Source organism: Giraffa tippelskirchi, chromosome 8 (assembly GCF_054371585.1).
Source record: "Giraffa tippelskirchi isolate mGirTip1 chromosome 8, T2T-mGirTip1v1.2.pri, whole genome shotgun sequence".
In the NCBI taxonomy this organism is placed as follows: Eukaryota; Metazoa; Chordata; class Mammalia; order Artiodactyla; family Giraffidae; genus Giraffa; species Giraffa tippelskirchi.
Window position 1 is genome coordinate 140,426,826 of NC_137282.1, and position 16,391 is coordinate 140,443,216.

The 16,391-nt window shown below is 41.6% G+C and overlaps 1 protein-coding gene across 1 annotated transcript in view; it reads left to right on the top strand.

Moving 5' to 3' along the window:
• Positions 1-1,727: 1,727 nt before the first annotated feature.
• EFHC1 (EF-hand domain containing 1) overlaps positions 1,728-16,391 on the top strand; it is a 41,394-nt gene continuing 26,730 nt past the window's right edge. Inside the window, exons 1-4 of the mRNA XM_081517361.1 lie at positions 1,728-1,821; positions 4,141-4,362; positions 8,883-9,170; positions 15,224-15,373. Of these exons, the coding sequence (XP_081373487.1) occupies positions 1,759-1,821; positions 4,141-4,362; positions 8,883-9,170; positions 15,224-15,373 (723 nt within the window). The 5' untranslated portion in view covers positions 1,728-1,758. The remainder of the gene's footprint in view (positions 1,822-4,140; positions 4,363-8,882; positions 9,171-15,223; positions 15,374-16,391) is intronic.

A 16,391-nucleotide genomic window follows, 5' to 3' on the forward strand; every position in this document is an offset into this window, starting at 1 on the left:
CCCCCCAGCATGCACAGTTGTGGATGGCTTCTGTGACTGATGGCTTAATGGCTGAAACATCTTTTTATTTACTGATATGGCAGGTGACATCCTTTGTCCACACTGCCCTTCTAGGTCAGTGGCTAAAATAAAATGTAATGGACAGATATGTTTAAAGTCTTTAGTATCATTACAATGCATTGATTCAAAAAATGTATTAAACACCTGCATTAGGATACTACACCAATAAAAAATAAAAAATCTGGAAAGGTGAAAAAAGGAGTGGGGGACAAAAATGGGAAATAGAAGTAATTAGGGGAGTGCAAGTGTTATCAGAAAAGAAACTCTTTGGGCAAGGTGTGGAGACAGCCACCAATAACTGCTTCACATGCCACTAGTGGACTGATGTCCTGGGCCCCCTGAGGTTTATGCCTGTTAGTGAAACCCATCAGGGGGATTTGCTCTGACAAACAGCAGTAAAATTAAGGCCTCTGTCTGTTATTGGCAGTAAACCATCCATGACACGGATGCCTTCGATGTGAAGCTTGCTACTCTATCGCACTCCGTTAAACTGGCTCATTCTCAGAAACAGCTGTTATAAAAATCAGCTGCCTGGGCCCCATTTCAAACCCAGTGAATCCAATGTCCAGGCATCTGGGTTTTGTTTTTCTTTTTAAGCTCCTCAGCGCTGCTGATAGCTTGTTTTTTCTTTCTTGAAGATGTTTCAAGAACAGGATTATATTTTTAAAGGGATAATAATTTAAACAAGTTTTGTATAAAGAGGACCTACGGTTTTGACAATTTATCACCGCACTTATCTGCTTCTCTCCTATGACAAATTTTTCTTGGAAGCTGTATTTCCCCTCGTGGGTCTGATCTTTCTATTGCAACTGTAGGTAGTGGATACTAGAGACTCGGAGAATTGACAGGAGTGCCTTGTAGCTCTCGAGTCAACAAATACTGAGTGTCCTGCGGTGAATACGTAAGACTCTCCCCAAGGCCTGTGAAGGACGGTGAAGAAGCAGAATGTGCTGCGCTTAGTCGCTCAGTCGTGTCCGACTCTTGGCGACCCCTGGACTGTATGTAGCCCACCAGGCTCCTCTGTCCATGGGATTCTCCAGGCAAGAATACTGGAGTGGGTTGCCATTTCCTTTAGAAAGGTAAAGTAGGAAAAAACTTGAATGCAGTAGTTGGAGGATTAGGCACCAGTCAGTTGCTTTTGTTTATTGAACATCCTTGAACAACAGAATTACAATCATGAGTAATTCTGAGTCCCTGGCCCCAGGGAAGCACGGGTTCGGGAGAAGTAACACTTTCAACCGGAACCGCAGTGACACTTCCGTGTGAACTGGGACAAGAGCCTTTTTCCCACAGGTGGGAGAAGAGCGAGCGGGCGGGGCGAGGTGAGGACTGGGGTGGAGCGAAGGAAGGACCGCCCCTTCCCCTGTCACTGATCTAAGGGCCCGCCCCGAACCCGGGCCCTCAAGGGGAGAACCATCACGTCATCCCACAACCACCTCCTCCCGCCCCGCGTTCTCACGTGACCGCGCGGGGCGGGGCCAGCTCCCCTCGGCCACACTCCCGCGAGAACGCCTAGTCCACGGGCTGCGCACGCGCGGGCCGGGCACGCCTGCGTCTCAGGGCCAGCCCCTCTTCCGCGAGCGCTCGGCGTGTTTGGCGTTACCATGGAGCTGCCGGGCCGCCCAGAACGCCGCTGGTCCCCCTGGCAACGCGGGAGAGCCAAACCCGACCCGGGTGGCGGCGGCGAGAGCGGCCGCGATGGTGTCTAATCCAGTGCACGGCCTGCCCTTTCTCCCAGGCACGTCCTTTAAGGACTTAACGGTGAGGACTTCTCCGGCCAACCCCCTGTCCCCACCTCCTGGCAGCCTCGGAGGGCTCGCAGCAGGTTGCTTCTCTTCTCGTCCACGCGAGTTTGCCCTTTTCCCCTTCAAACCCTTTCTCTGCCCTCAACTCTGTTCTCTTCCCCCCACCCCCAACCTCACCCTCTTTCCCCAGTTTGCTCTCCGCCCATCCCTCTCTGGTTTTTCCACTCCATCCTGGCAGTCTGTTGGCCTCCCAGCCTTCTTCCTTGGTGCCCTGCTCTTGCTGGTCTTCCCCACCTGGTTCCCGAGCTCCTTGGGCCTTCTCCCTAGTTCATTCTCCCTTCTGCATACCCTTCTCTGCCCAGTTCCATCCTTAAACTCTTCTTCCCTCAACCTGGGCCCCTTCCCCGACGCAACCTCTATACGCCTTCGTCCTTATTTCCACAGCCCCATCCCGCCCACTCTCCCCAAGCCCATCATTGCCGCCCGCATTTTTCCTCTTCTGAATCCTAGACCCAGTAATCGCTCCCACTCCCAACTGCATTTCCATCTGTTGGCTTCTTTCTGTCAGGTCCTTTCCCGCGGTCTCATTTATGCTTCTACCAAGCCCCATCTCCTTTTCTGTCCAGCATTTCGACTTTTTCTGCAGTCTTATTTAATCTTCTTTCCCAAATGCTCTTGCTCGGGAAGTTAAATTTTCAACACTTGGCCGTCTTCCTCCCGAACCATCCTCAGGTGCTTTGTGGGAGATAATTGCACTTTAGTTCCCTCTGACACAATTGATGTGTTCTTGTTTTTTCTTCCGTAGCCCTTTTCTTTTCGCTTTTAACATTTTTATAAAAGATTCCTGTTTGGATTTTGTTTCATTCCTCCCCTACCTTAAGTGTTTTTAGTTGTATCCTCTAGACAAAACTGAAGAGACCAAAAAAAAAAAAGGCTTGCGGTTTTTTTTCCCTCCGACAGTTTATCCCTTGACAAAATTATGATTTTAATACTGGAATTTCAGTGTTGCTGAAATATGTGTTGGAAGGTCAGCATTAAGATTCAATAGGCTGATTTTCAAAGATGAAACAATAATCATTATATTTATGTAGTTTAACAATTTAACTATGTTTCTCTCCTTGGTCATGAAGGTAAGGTAAAAAAGACTGGAGACTGACTCCTCATTTGGCTCTTCCTTTCCTGTTGAGGGGAAGTTGTCTCCTGGCATTGAACAGTGCTGGTTTGGAGAATGGGATGATGCAGACAGAATGAGGTAGTCTTCCTTCTCTTCCTGTATGAATATCCTTGGTGTTTTATCCCACTGAGTTGCTTAAACCTACTACATGGACCTCTTCCAGAGCTCTTGTTTGTGGATAGCTGTCTGACCGTTGATCTTTGTGGAGTGGTGGGGAGGCTGGGTCCCCGTGCCACTGTTTTGATCTCCTTCCTTCAAAAATATTTCCTTTTCACTTGTTTCTTTTTTATATAATCTTTTGTTTTTTCCAGTTATCAAAAAGAATGTGTTGACTGTAAAAAAAGAACAACAATATAATTCAGAAATGTATAGAACAGAGAACATTCTCCAAAGCAGTCTTTTTATGTACCTGTTTGCATGCTTGTAATTGTAGTGTGTGTATAATTTCATAAGCTGCTTTTCTGAGCTTATTAAATCATAAACATTTCCCCCAGGTTGCCACATGGTCTTCAAAACCAGTATTTTAATAGCTGCATAATAGCCCATTAAGTGAGCTTTCCATCATTTGCTCCTGCTTGTCTTTTAGATTGCTTCTCATGTTTTGCTATATTGTAATTAATATTGTAATTGCCAGCCTTAGGCATATTGTTCTTTCCCATGATTTTGGATTATATCCTTAAAGGATGGAGAGTGGAATTATTGAGTTTGACTTTAAATCCATAATATACATTTGCTTTCCAAAGAGTTACATGAATATATTAGTGTCACTGTAGCAAGAGGGCCTTTCACTTCAGATAAGAATTCATTTCACAGATTTGGATCATTTTGGTTCCATGACTTATGACCACCAGATAAGATAGTACAAAATTAGGAGTCTACATAAAGATAGTTTAGTTTTTTGTGGCAGGTGAGCTGATAATTAAAATTGGATGTTCAGTAACAGGGCTTGAAGTTTTATTTTAAGCTCAGCCTGCTGCCTCCCTCTTTGTTCCTGGCCATGTGTTTTAGCTTAAAATACAAGAACCTTCTCATGCAGGTAAAATTTTTGATACAAGGTTTATGGATGTTTATAAGTAAAGGTTGAATCTGATACCTTTGGAACTTAGCTTTTCTACCTAACAAATATTTGTTATATCATGACACACTTCTTTTTTTCTTCAGAAAACAGCATTTCATAGAAGCCAGACGCTGGGCTACAGGAATGGCTATGCAGTTGTTCGACGTCCAACAGTTGGGATTGGTGGGGACAGGCTCCAGGTCAACCAGCTGTCCCAGGCTGATCTGGACGAGCTGGCCAACATGGTCCCAATCCTCACGTATGGCCAGCCCAGGCAGGCCCCGCCCGCAGAGTTTGTTCCTGCGCATGTGGCTTTCGACAAAAAGGTATCATCTGGGATCAAAGGGTACCCCTCAAATTCAGATTTCTGAGAGCCAGCTGTTTGCAGAAAAGTCAGTAGTAAACCACAGGCTTTCCAGATTCTCTGAGGAGAAAATTGTTCAAATGCCTCAACCCTTAGTCACAGACAGCTGGACTGAGGATTGAAAGACTCTTTCTTTACTCAGGAAGCTGATTACAGAAAATAATTCCCTGTAGATGTCACTGAAATATTTTCTAAATACTGTTTTAAAAAGTAGGATGGGATGGTTCTGAATTCTTGAGTTTATATTGCTGTGTTTACCTGTTTGATTTGTTTTCCACATTTTAAAAGTTCTGTATTCTGCAGTAATGACAAATTCTTAATCTCTGTGAAATGCAAAATATCGTGAAAATGACTTCATCTATTGTCGGTTTTTGTCTAGGCTGTTTCTGTAAGTTTTTGTTTTTCAGGGAACATTTCAGATTTGTCATAACTTAACCAAAGGGTAGTATAACATTTTTGTTTTATTTATTCTTATGCTTTTGTAATGTGAGTTGTTTTATTTCCATCTGTTAACATTTCCATATCATTCTTGATTTTCCTTGTCAGTGAGCTTTCTCTTTTCACTAAGGAGAGGTTGTCCTAAGCCTGGCCATGCAGCAGAATTACTGACGGAACTTTTAAGAAACTTGGGTGTCACCCCAACCCTTCATTGATTCTCATTTCCCAGTGATGTCTATATATAACTGAATGTGACAACTACTAATCAGTAGTTAGCTGTCTTCATTTACTCCTGGCCTATATTACTTGTCTGTTTTCTTGGTCTTACAGAGTACTTATTGAAGCTAGAGGCAGAAAGGTACAAAATAATCTTGTGGTGGAAATTGGCCATTTGCACTGGTAATCACTTAATCAGAAGAAAGTTTTTTTACTGTATCAGCCATAATCTCTATCATCTCCCCCTTCCCCATCTCAGCTAACTCATTTGATACCAACACGTTGGCATGTCCTTTCATAGGCTGAACCTGAACATCCATCGTCAGTGAAATGATTTTGTCCGTCTTAACTTGGTTCTTGCTTCTCCAGTTAATTTTCAGCTGTGACAGGCGCTGCAAAGCCAACAGAAAAGGGAGAGCGCTGAGAATACGGGAGGCGTGAGAGAGGCATTTTTAAGTCTGTGCTATGTTAAGTCGCTTCAGCTGTGTCTGACTCTTTGTGACCCTATGGACTGGGGCCCAGCAGGCTCCTCTGTCCATGGAATTCTTCAGGCAGAAATGCTGCAGTAGCCTGCCATGCCCTCCTTCAGGGGATCTTCCCGACCTAGGGATCAAACCTGCATCTCTTATGTCTCTGGCGTTTGCAGGCAGGTTTTAACAGTTTATCAAGATATAAATGGTTATGTTCAGTTTTTACTGAAAGCAATAGCAAATAACTCTTGTAAACCAGAAAGTGAAAAAGTATTAATAAAATTCAAAGAGAGAAAATTGTGCCTAATAGGAAATAAGCTTCTTATTTTTTGTTTTTCTATGTAATTATGCTAATTGTCATTACTTAATTTATACTTTTTAAATACTACAATTCATTTCTTTAAAGATAATTGTTGTGAAAAGAATATTTACATTTTTTCTATTCATTTTACTTGGATCATCATAATTTCTTGATAAACAATTCTTACCATGGATTGTGAAGTAGAGTAGTTAACTGCATGGTTTTGAACCTAAGATTTTTTTTTGTTTGCAGTAAGGAAATTACAGGTTCTGTGAATTAAATCAGAGTTTAAATTTTTTGAGAATACCCAGAAATCCACTTCATAGCCAAGATATGTGTCCATATTTTGGACATTCTTCATGCCATTCCTCATGATTAGAATATAACTGAATATAACGATCTCTTATGTAGATGATAAAGACCAGGACATCTCCAGGGAGTGCCTGCGTCTTCCGCTTTGCTCCTGTACCATTCTCATCATTCCCCAGGCTGACTTCCCACTCTGTTTGTGGTGTTCTTCTTTCATCTTTTTCATCCTTCATCCTACTGCCATTTCAAACGCTCAGGGGACTGCTTCTCTACCTAGGGTCATACCATCCTGTCTTAAAAAAAAAAAAAATACCTACCTTCTTTCTGCTTGGTTTATTCCTCAAAGCACAGCTCTGAGTACATCACTTCCCTAGGAAGATGTAACCACTGCCCAGCTACTCTAGCCTACAGTGGTCGCAATTCACCACTGTAAGTGCACAAAGATAGATTAGGATTCATTTGTACTGATCATATGACAGAATTCTATAAGGTTTGCTTTTAAATAACTCATTAACATTTTAAAAAATAGAATGCATAAAATTCTGCTTAATTGAGCCTTTAAAATGTGGTGTGTGTATATGTATCTTTTCCCTGCCTCCCATTCTGAGGCCAACGTTCTGTTGCCAAAGGTATCTGCATCCCCTCCACCTTAGAAAACAGATGGCTTAGGAAGCTGGGTGTGCCCCAGGGTTCAGTGTTTGTTCTTCTCCTTTGTCTTTGCTCACTCCTTGACTCCAGACTCTTGCCTTGAAATGTCCTTTACATGATGAACTGTGTCCTGTATTCTAGAGGAGTTACCCATTTGACATCTCCTCTTGAATGTTTAATGGATATCTCAAAAGTAAACATGTTCCAAACCAAACCCCTAATTTTGTTTCCCCACCCCCCAAATATGCTCCACTACAGTCTCCCCCATATCAATTTGATTGTAGTTCCATTTTTTTCAGTTGCTCAGGTCAAAATGTTTGAGTCATTTTGATTTTTCTCTAATGTTGACATCTTTCCCCAAACCCAGCTCTACATCTCAAGTCACCTCCTTCAGTATTAACTATGTTGTCACTTAAATTCCATAAGCCTAAATTCGAGCCCCCCATCTGCACTACCAAAGTTATCTTCTCAGATAAATCTGTGTAAGTCTGCGGTTCAAATACTGGCTATTATGTACATGAATTACTGATCATGTCTTCATTTCATTCTTTGCAGTTGCTGTAAAATGTTACTTTAAAAGGATCTTTGTATTTGGCTTTTACTGTATGATTTTTCTGCTTTAAACATTCTGCTACATTCATCCATTTCATCTTTTTATTATGAGTTTTAAGGCCCTGACTCCATTATATTCATATTTCTGCTGTGCAGTTGCCCATTCTTTTTTGGTTTTTATCTTATTCTTCCACAGTAGACGTTATACATTATTTCATCTTCTCCTCCTTTGAGCCATGATTTGTCTTTGCTAAAGAATCTCCTTGCTTTGTTCCCCTTGTTTTAATAGAGTTGAGTTTGGGTTAACACTCTTGCTTCCCTGAAACATCATTCTAATATGTTCTTGCCTTGAAAAGAAATGTTAAAGATAGAATAATAGAAACTTAAAAAATCCCATTTTATGCCATTTTGGCTTTACACTGATGCTGCTGCTTCCAGAAGACCTGGGATTTGCTCCATCTGGGATGGTTGTTTCTGAGCACAAAACGGCTATCTACAAGCCACCCAAAGATGTTGTGGTGGGTGGTCGATTTGAGATTCATTCATATAAAGTCTCTAAGAATGAATATGTCATTAATATATGTTTAAAAGGGACCCCACTTCTAAAGAAATGGACTTGAGATTTCGTTTTCATTTTGAAACCAAAAGTCATCATCTTGTCCAAATTTCTTATCCTTTTCACAAATTCGAAATGGAATTTTTGATGTTGAAATAAGGCTGGTAGAGTTGTCTTTAAGGAACACATTAGTAAACCATCTACCCATATTTTGAGTATTTAGTTCAGAGGTCAGCAAAGGGTAAAATAGTAAATATTTGGGGCTTAATGACTTAGTCTACTTGAGCTGCCATAATAAAATGCAGACAGACAGGTGGCTTAAACAATAGGAATTAATTTCCCACAGTTCTGGAGGCTTCAAGTCCAAGATTGCTGTTGATTTGGTTTCTGGTGAAGGCTTTCTTCCTACCTTTCAGACAGCTGCCTTCTTGCTGTGTCTTCGTATGGCCTTTCCTCAGTGCACACGTGCTGAGAGGGAGGGAGAGAGCTGTCTTCCTCTTCTTAGAAGGCCACCAGTTCTTTTGGATTGGGGCTCTACCCTCAGAACTCATGTTATCTTACTTAGCTCCTAACACCTTAACTCCAAATATAGTCATGTTGAAGGTTAAGTTTCCAACACTGCATATTGTGGAGGTGGGGACATAATTCAGTCCACAGCAGCAGTCCAACTACTCAACTCTGCCCTTATCATGGGAAAGCAGCCATTAGCAATTATATGTTATGTTGTATGGTTCCCATGTGTTTTGAAATTTTGTTCTCCTTTTGATTTTTCAACCATTTAAATGTATTAAAAACTGTTCTTAGTTGCAGGTTCTATAGAAACAGACAGCAGGGGTAGATTTGTCCTGTGATCGTAGTTTGGCAGCCTTTGAATTACAAGGGGGGAATGATGAGTATTTGAACCTCCCTGAGTGGTTCTCGGCATGAGAAGGGACTTGGTATTTTTTGATGAGACACTAACACACCATTTCTCCCGCCCTTCTGTATTACAGGTGCTTAAATTTGATGCCTATTTCCAAGAAGATGTTCCTATGTCAACTGAGGAACATTACAGGATCCGCCAAGTGCACATTTACTACTATCTGGAAGATGACAGCATGTCTGTCGTAGAGCCTATTGTGGAAAACTCTGGGATCCCTCAAGGAAAGTTAATCAAACGCCAGCGCCTCGCCAAGAATGACCGGGGAGACCATTACCATTGGAAAGACCTAAACAGAGGAATAAACATCACAATTTATGGCAAAACTTTCCGCATTGTTGACTGTGACAAGTTCACACAGGTATAGTATGTGTTTTTGGAAGTTTTGGTGTCTGAGGCATTGTTCTAATCTAGGAGAGAATACATGTCACTTGTTAGGGTAAGAGGAGGGCATTGATCCTCTGTCCTGAGTGGATTAATATGTAGGTTAACTTGGCCTTTGTGTATGTCATGTGTGGCATCATGGGCTTCCCAGGTGGCGCTAGTGATAAAGAGCCTGCCTGCCAATTCAGGAGATGTAAGAGATGCAGGTTCGATCCCTGGGTTGGAAAGATGCCCTGGAGGAGGGCATGGCAACCCACTCCAGAGTTCTTGCTTGTGGAATCCCATGGACAGAGGAACCTGGCGGGCTGCAGTCTATAGAGTCACACAGTCAGACATGACTGAAGCGACTTAGCACACATGCCCCATCACTGCACGGTGACATCATTCTGCTCATGACGATATTGGTACATATCCTAAATGGAGATTTGAGTAATAAAGTTAAACTCCCATTGTGGCTGAATCATTTGGTTAGAAATCAGTTCACATGCCAGTTCGGATAGAGAGTAGTGGAGCTGGGACCCTTGAAGGGGTAGAAATATGAAAGAGACCTTGGGCAATTTAGCTTAAGTCTGGATCTACAAAAATAGCACTATCTCTACTAGCAGATATGAGCCAAAAGTTTTTTGTGCAATTTGTATTTTTTCTGGAACTCATACTTGCTGTATACTAGGAAAACTTGCTATCTAAAAAATTCCTGGAATAAAACCATTTTTAAATAAAACACATATTGAGAAAAATCCTCATTTCTCTTTCATATGTGATGGATTTTTGACAGCTTTAATTGTAGAGAGAAGAAAAAGAGCGAAAGAGAGCACTTTCTTTAGCACAAAGTGTAGGTATTAGTAAATAATTGCAAATTTGCTTTAGCAAAGATACAGTTCCTAAATTTTTTATGCCTTTAATCCCATGTGACATAATGCCAAATGTGCTTAAGTTTTACCATGCACCGAGCCCCTGTGAGTTCACTCAATGATTGTTTTTTTAATTAGTAATTTATTTAGCAAATACTTAGTGCCTGCTGAATGCCAGGCACTGTTCTGAGTGCCAGGTATAAAGATTTGCCCTTATGGAAGTTATTACATTCTGGTTGGAGGAGACAAATAATAAGCAAACAAATCTTTGTCAGATGCTTCAGAGAGCTATGGAAGAAACTGAAGAGGGGAAAGGGGTTGGAGTTGGAGGGGGTGCGGTATGTGAAGGCTGGCCAGAGAAGGCCTCACTGACGAGGTGTCTCAGGGGCAGGACCTCAGGGCAGTGAGGGAGGGAGCCATGGCATCCGTGCTGCCCCTAGAGCAGCCAAGAAAACCGTAGAGAGAGTGGAGGTACCAGACCATCTTTGAGAGACCGTCCCCCTCAAATGGGTCTTGATATCTCTTTTTAGGTTTTTGAAGTCCTTTTAATCATAGGCAGTTCCAGGATTGTGCCACCGATGAAAAATTATGAAGTGTTGTATGAATATGAGGTATCACTATTGTTTTTACAGTCACATCTTTACAGTTTGAACATTGCAAGTTGATCCCTGAGCTGTTGATCTAAGCCAGTTACAGTCACTTCTCATTATTAATGGTACTTATGTGCAGTGCAGAATTCACAGACACTGAATTAACAAATACTGAACCATTGCTCCTAAGAGAAATGCAGAGTTGGGTTCCTACAAGCCTGTGGTCAATACACGGTCTTGTTCTGTGTGTTGTTTCTGTTGACAGATTATTGATTCATTAGCATTGAGGTCATGGCCAACAGTACTGTAAATTATGCCTGAATGATGCTTAGCTGACACTTGTAATTTTTCCTTCAGGTACATCACAGCTGCATTTTATTTTTTGTGCTAAAATGTAGGTAACATGAAATTCAGCACTTTAACCGTTCCTAGATGTACTGAGTACTTATCAATCCTCTTGTACTGAGAACATGAGACAGCACCGTAGCACAAAGTTTGGGGGCCACTTCAAACTGCAGAATCGCCTACAGAAAGCAAACAAGTGAGAAAAAGTGGCTGGCTCCAAATAGTCTGAAAAGGACGTTCGTTCACTGTGAAAACTGAAACAAGGCAGAATTTCCCAATGTTCAGTCTCAGCTGAGAGTGTGCATCAGACAACTCAGAATTTCCACTGCTCCATGCTCGGCTGAAAAGGACCACAAAAGTTCCACAAGGGTTGATTAAGTTGATAAGGTTTAGTAGGTAGACAAATTTGCAAATACAGACATTTGTGGATGATAAAGGTCTAATGACTGATAGATAAGAGCTGAGTGTTTCAGGCACTGATGATTAGATTTTATTTTCAATAACTGATCTGTTAGAAGTTGGCTCCTATAATAAAGTTTGTCTACATCTTACCTAATTTGATGGTTTTCACCGTGACTGGACCTATGAGTTAATAAGAAAGGAAACTGTCTTTACAGTGTGATTTGGACAAGGCACCATCTCTATTCACACATATCATCATCACCATCCATTCTCCACCCCTCCTCAGTTCAGTTCAGTCGCTCAGTTGTGTCTGACTCTTTGCGACCCCATGAATCGCAGCACGCCAGGCCTCTCTGTCCATCACGAACTCCCAGAGTCTACCCAAACCCATATCCATCGAGTCGGTGATGCCATCCAACCATCTCATCCTCTGTCATCCCCTTCTCCTCCCGCCCCCAATCCTACCCAGCATTAGGGTCTTTTCCAATGAGTCAACCCTTCGCATGAGGTGGCCAAAGTATTGGAGTTTCAGCTTCAACATCAGACCTTCCAATGAACACCCAGGATTGATCTCCTTTAGGATGGATTGATTGGATCTCCTTGCAGTCCAAAGGACTCTCAAGAGTCTTCTCCAACACCACAGTTCAAAAGCATCAATTCTGCGGCGCTCAGCTTTCTTCACTGTCCAACTCTCACATCCATACATGACCACTAGAAGAACCATAGCCTTGACTAGACGGACTTTTGTTGGCAAAGTAATGTCTCTGCTTTTAAATATGCTATCTAGGTTGGCCATAACCTTCCTTCCAAGGAGTAAGCGTCTTTTAATTTCATGGCTGCAATCACCATCTGCAGTGATCTTGGAGCCCAAAAAAATAAAGTCTGACACTGTTTCCACTGTTTCCCCATCTATTTCCCATGAAGTGATGGGACCAGATGCCATGATCTTAGTTTTCTGAACGTTGAGCTTTAAGCCAACTTTTTCACTCTCCTCTTTCACTTTCATCAAGAGGCTCTTTAGTTCTTCTTCACTTTCTGCCATAAGGGTGGTGTCATCCGCATATCTGAGGTTATTGATATTTCTCCTGGCAATCTTGACTCCAGCTTGTGTTTCTTCCAGCCCAGCGTTTCTCATGATGTACTCTGCATATAAGTTAAATAAGCAGGGTGACAATATACAGCCTTGACGTACTCCTTTTTCTATTTGGAACCAGTCTGTTGTTCCATGTCCAGTTCTAACTGTTGCTTCCTGACTGGCATACAGGTTTCTCAAGAGACAGGTCAGATGGTCTGGTATTCCCATCTCTTTCAGAATTTTCCACAGTTTATTGTGATCCACACAGTCAAAGGCTTTGGCATAGTCAATAAAGCAGAAATAGATGTTTTTCTACTACTCTCTAGCTTTTTCGATGATCCAGGGGATGTTGGCAATTTGATCTCTGGTTCCTCTGCCTTTTCTAAGACCAGCTTGAACATCTGGAAGTTCATGGTTCACGTATTGCTGAAGCCTGGCTTGGAGAATTTTGAGCATTACTTTACTAGCATGTGAGATGAGTGCAATTGTGCGGTAGTTTGAGCATTCTTTGGCATTGCCTTTCTTTGGGATTGGAATCAAAACTGACCTTTTCCAGTCCTGTGGCCACTGCTGAGTTTTCCAAATTTGCTGGCATATCGAGTGCAGCACTTTCACAGCATCATCTTTGAGGATTTGAAATAGCTCAACTGGAATTCCATCACCTCCACTAACTTTGTTCATAGTGATGCCTTCTAAGGCCCACTTGACTTCACATTCCAGGATGTCTGGCTCTAGGTGAGTGATCACACCATCGTGATTATCTGGGTCGTGAAGATCTTTTTTGTACAGTTCTGTGTATTCTTGCCATCTCTTCTTAATGTCTTCTGCTTCTGTTAGGTCCATACCATTTCTGTCCTTTATCGAGCCTATCTTTGCATGAAATGTTCCTTTGGTATCTCTAATTTTCTTGAAGAGATCTCTAGTCTTTCCCAATCTGTTGTTTTCCTCTATTTCTTTGCACTGATCGCTGAGGAAGGCTTTCTTATCTCTCCTTGCTATTCTTTGGAACTCTGCATTCAGATGGGAATATCTTTCCTTTTCTCCTTTGCTTTTCACTTCTCTTCTCTTCCCAGCTATCTGTAAGGCCTCCTCAGACAGCCATTTTGCTTTTTTGCATTTCTTTTCCATGGGGATGGTCTTGATCCCTGTCTCCTGTACAATGTCACGAACCTCTGTCCACCCCTCCTCCGGGCTCTGCATAAATGGTCCCATAGACAGAGTGAACTGAACGTGACATTCCGAGCCCTAGGAATAGCAAGGAAGCAGTAGCGTTCCCAGACCTAACGGGGTCATCCAGGGTCCACATGTTGTCTGGTGACCAAGAGCACCTTTCTGGAGTGTGGTGCTGAGTAAGAGACTAGACTCTGAACACCTGTGTTGGCGGGCTGCACCTGGGCTTCGAGCATCTGTGCAGAGACCCAGGGAGTCTTGCTTGTCTCAGGCCCACCAGTCTGTGTCTTATTTTCCGGTCTAGGGGAATTCCCTCCCCCACTTCTCTCTTCTGCTCTCAAAGACACTCCCTTCTCTCTGCTCCTCCAGGGACACTTTAGAATAACCACTTCAAAGAGCTTAGGCTTTTTTCTAAGAGACAGGAAGAATAGTCAACTTCAGGAAGCTTCTACATTCCTGCCAAAACTTTAAATACTAAGATTACAAGCTAGTTAGCAGCACTGATACTAGAGCTTGTATATTCTGGCCCTGAATTCTGTACATTTTGTATGGAATTGTCCAAAAGCAAACCACACAATTCCCCAAAGAAACCCACGTTAATTTCCAGTTCCAGAATGTAAATAGACCCCAGGAAAGAGTTGTTTTGTGCTCAACAAAAAAGTTAGTTTGTTGTGCTTTTAAGAAGAAATGAGTTGTATTAAATATACAGTGACTTAAAATGATACATATTTGCTCATAATCAGCAAAGTAAAATTCAAGATCACATCAAATTCATATGGCTTTAACTTTTTCTAGTGAGATTTGAGCCCTTGATTCATCTTTCCTGTTTGACTGAAATATTTTTTGGTCTGAAATAATCAGTGGGTTTTCTTTCTTTTCCTTTTTTTTTGTGGGAAGTACTTAATCATAATTTGTTTTAATTTAGATGGAAAGCTGGGAATTTGATTTCAGCTTAACTTTTCCCTTGTGCAGCTTGCCACCACGTGCTCTATGATGTACTCAGTCCTGTCTGACTCTTTGGGACCCATGAACTGTAGCCCACCAGGCTTCTTTCTGTGGAACTTTCCATGCAGGAATACTGGAGTGGGTTGCCATTTCCTATTCCAGGGGATCTTCCTGATGTAGGAATTGAACCTGCATCTCTTGGGTCTTCTTTATGGGCAGGGGGATTCTTTACCACTGTGCCACCTGGGAACCCCAGCTTGCCCCCATGCCTGACATGAATTATATACTGTTCAGACTATGATTAGGTTCCCAAGGTATAAGCATTATATAAGTATATATAAGCAATCCTAGTTTCTCCTCTGTTCCTGGGCACCTAAATCTAATTGATCTGAATTCATATTTGGAGCCAGTTACCTTGCCACCAGGTCTTCCATTTTTACTTAAGGTAATTTTCAGTTATTGTCTGCATTACAGAATTGGGTCAATCGGAGGCTTGGTACTGCTAAGACATGCTCAAGCTTTAAACTGATGGTTAATGTGGACAGTGGCTTAGAAATTCTTATTATACTAGTGTTTATTTTTACAGCATCACTTAGCACTTACTTTGAGAAGCTTCAAGAAGGATAATCATTATTAATTTTGAATTACGTAGGTATTTTTGGAAAGTCAAGGAATTGAGCTAAATCCCCCAGAGAAGATGGCACTAGATCCTTACACTGAACTCCGGAAACAGCCTCTCCGTAAATATGTGACCCCAACGGACTTTGATCAACTCAAGCAGTTTCTCACCTTTGACAAACAGGTAGGTGAGTGACCCAGTAGGTTTGTTCCCAAAAGTGGCACTGCTTATTAGCAAGCTGTCTTGGTAGGTGTGTATTTTGAAACATTACATCTGTATTTTAACTGATCAGGTACAGTGCTATCTTCCTGGGGTTACAGGTACAGGAACCCCTAAGTTTCATATCAGAGATTCAAAGAAGATTGTGAAGTTAACTTTTGTGAGTTCCACCAAACTTCTCTCTTAAAGTAACTCCTGAGCACCATCTGCTCCCTAACTTTACATTTCCAGCCACCCACTTCTTTTCCCAAATATGAATTAATCTCCAAGAATCCTTTGGGAAACCTTGAGTGAATTATTATGATGTTTCAAAGCTGTTGCATATATGTAGGTTTCTAATGTTAAAATAGTAATTTCAAAGCGTTCCCACTGCAGATGCTTCCTTGTTAAATGTTATAATACATTGATGTTTGAGTACAGAATGTTCTGGGTATTTTCCAACTCTGTTCCAGCCTGTCTTCCCCCTTGTGAGCTGGTGTATAGAGCAGATTTGAGTCTTCTCTTCTCTGTACTAAAGGGAAAGAGAAAACAGCGAGATCACCCTCAGTGCTTCTCTGCTGCTGTTTCTCTCAGAAATGTAATTCCGTTTAGTACAGAAAATTTTACCTAGCACTACCAAGTTCTTTTAAAAACATTCTTTAAATCAGTCATATAACTGTTACTATTTTGTAAAGATTGTGTTTTTGAGGTTGAAAGAACTAAAATACTGATTAATAAATGAAAATTCTTTCCATACTAATTATATACAAACCATTCATGTGTATCTTTATTAATACTTATAAACCACTGAATGAAGGGCCCACTGCTCTTTTAATTCAGCTTCTCTTTCACTGACTAATATTTTGGATCAAAATGAATCCTTTCTCAGCACAAGCTTATAAGCCTATTACTTAATACTTTCCAGCTGTTGACATCTGGTTTATAATTTCAGATGTTTTTGTATCTTTGAATACTTTTTTTTTAATAATCATTTGAGATTACT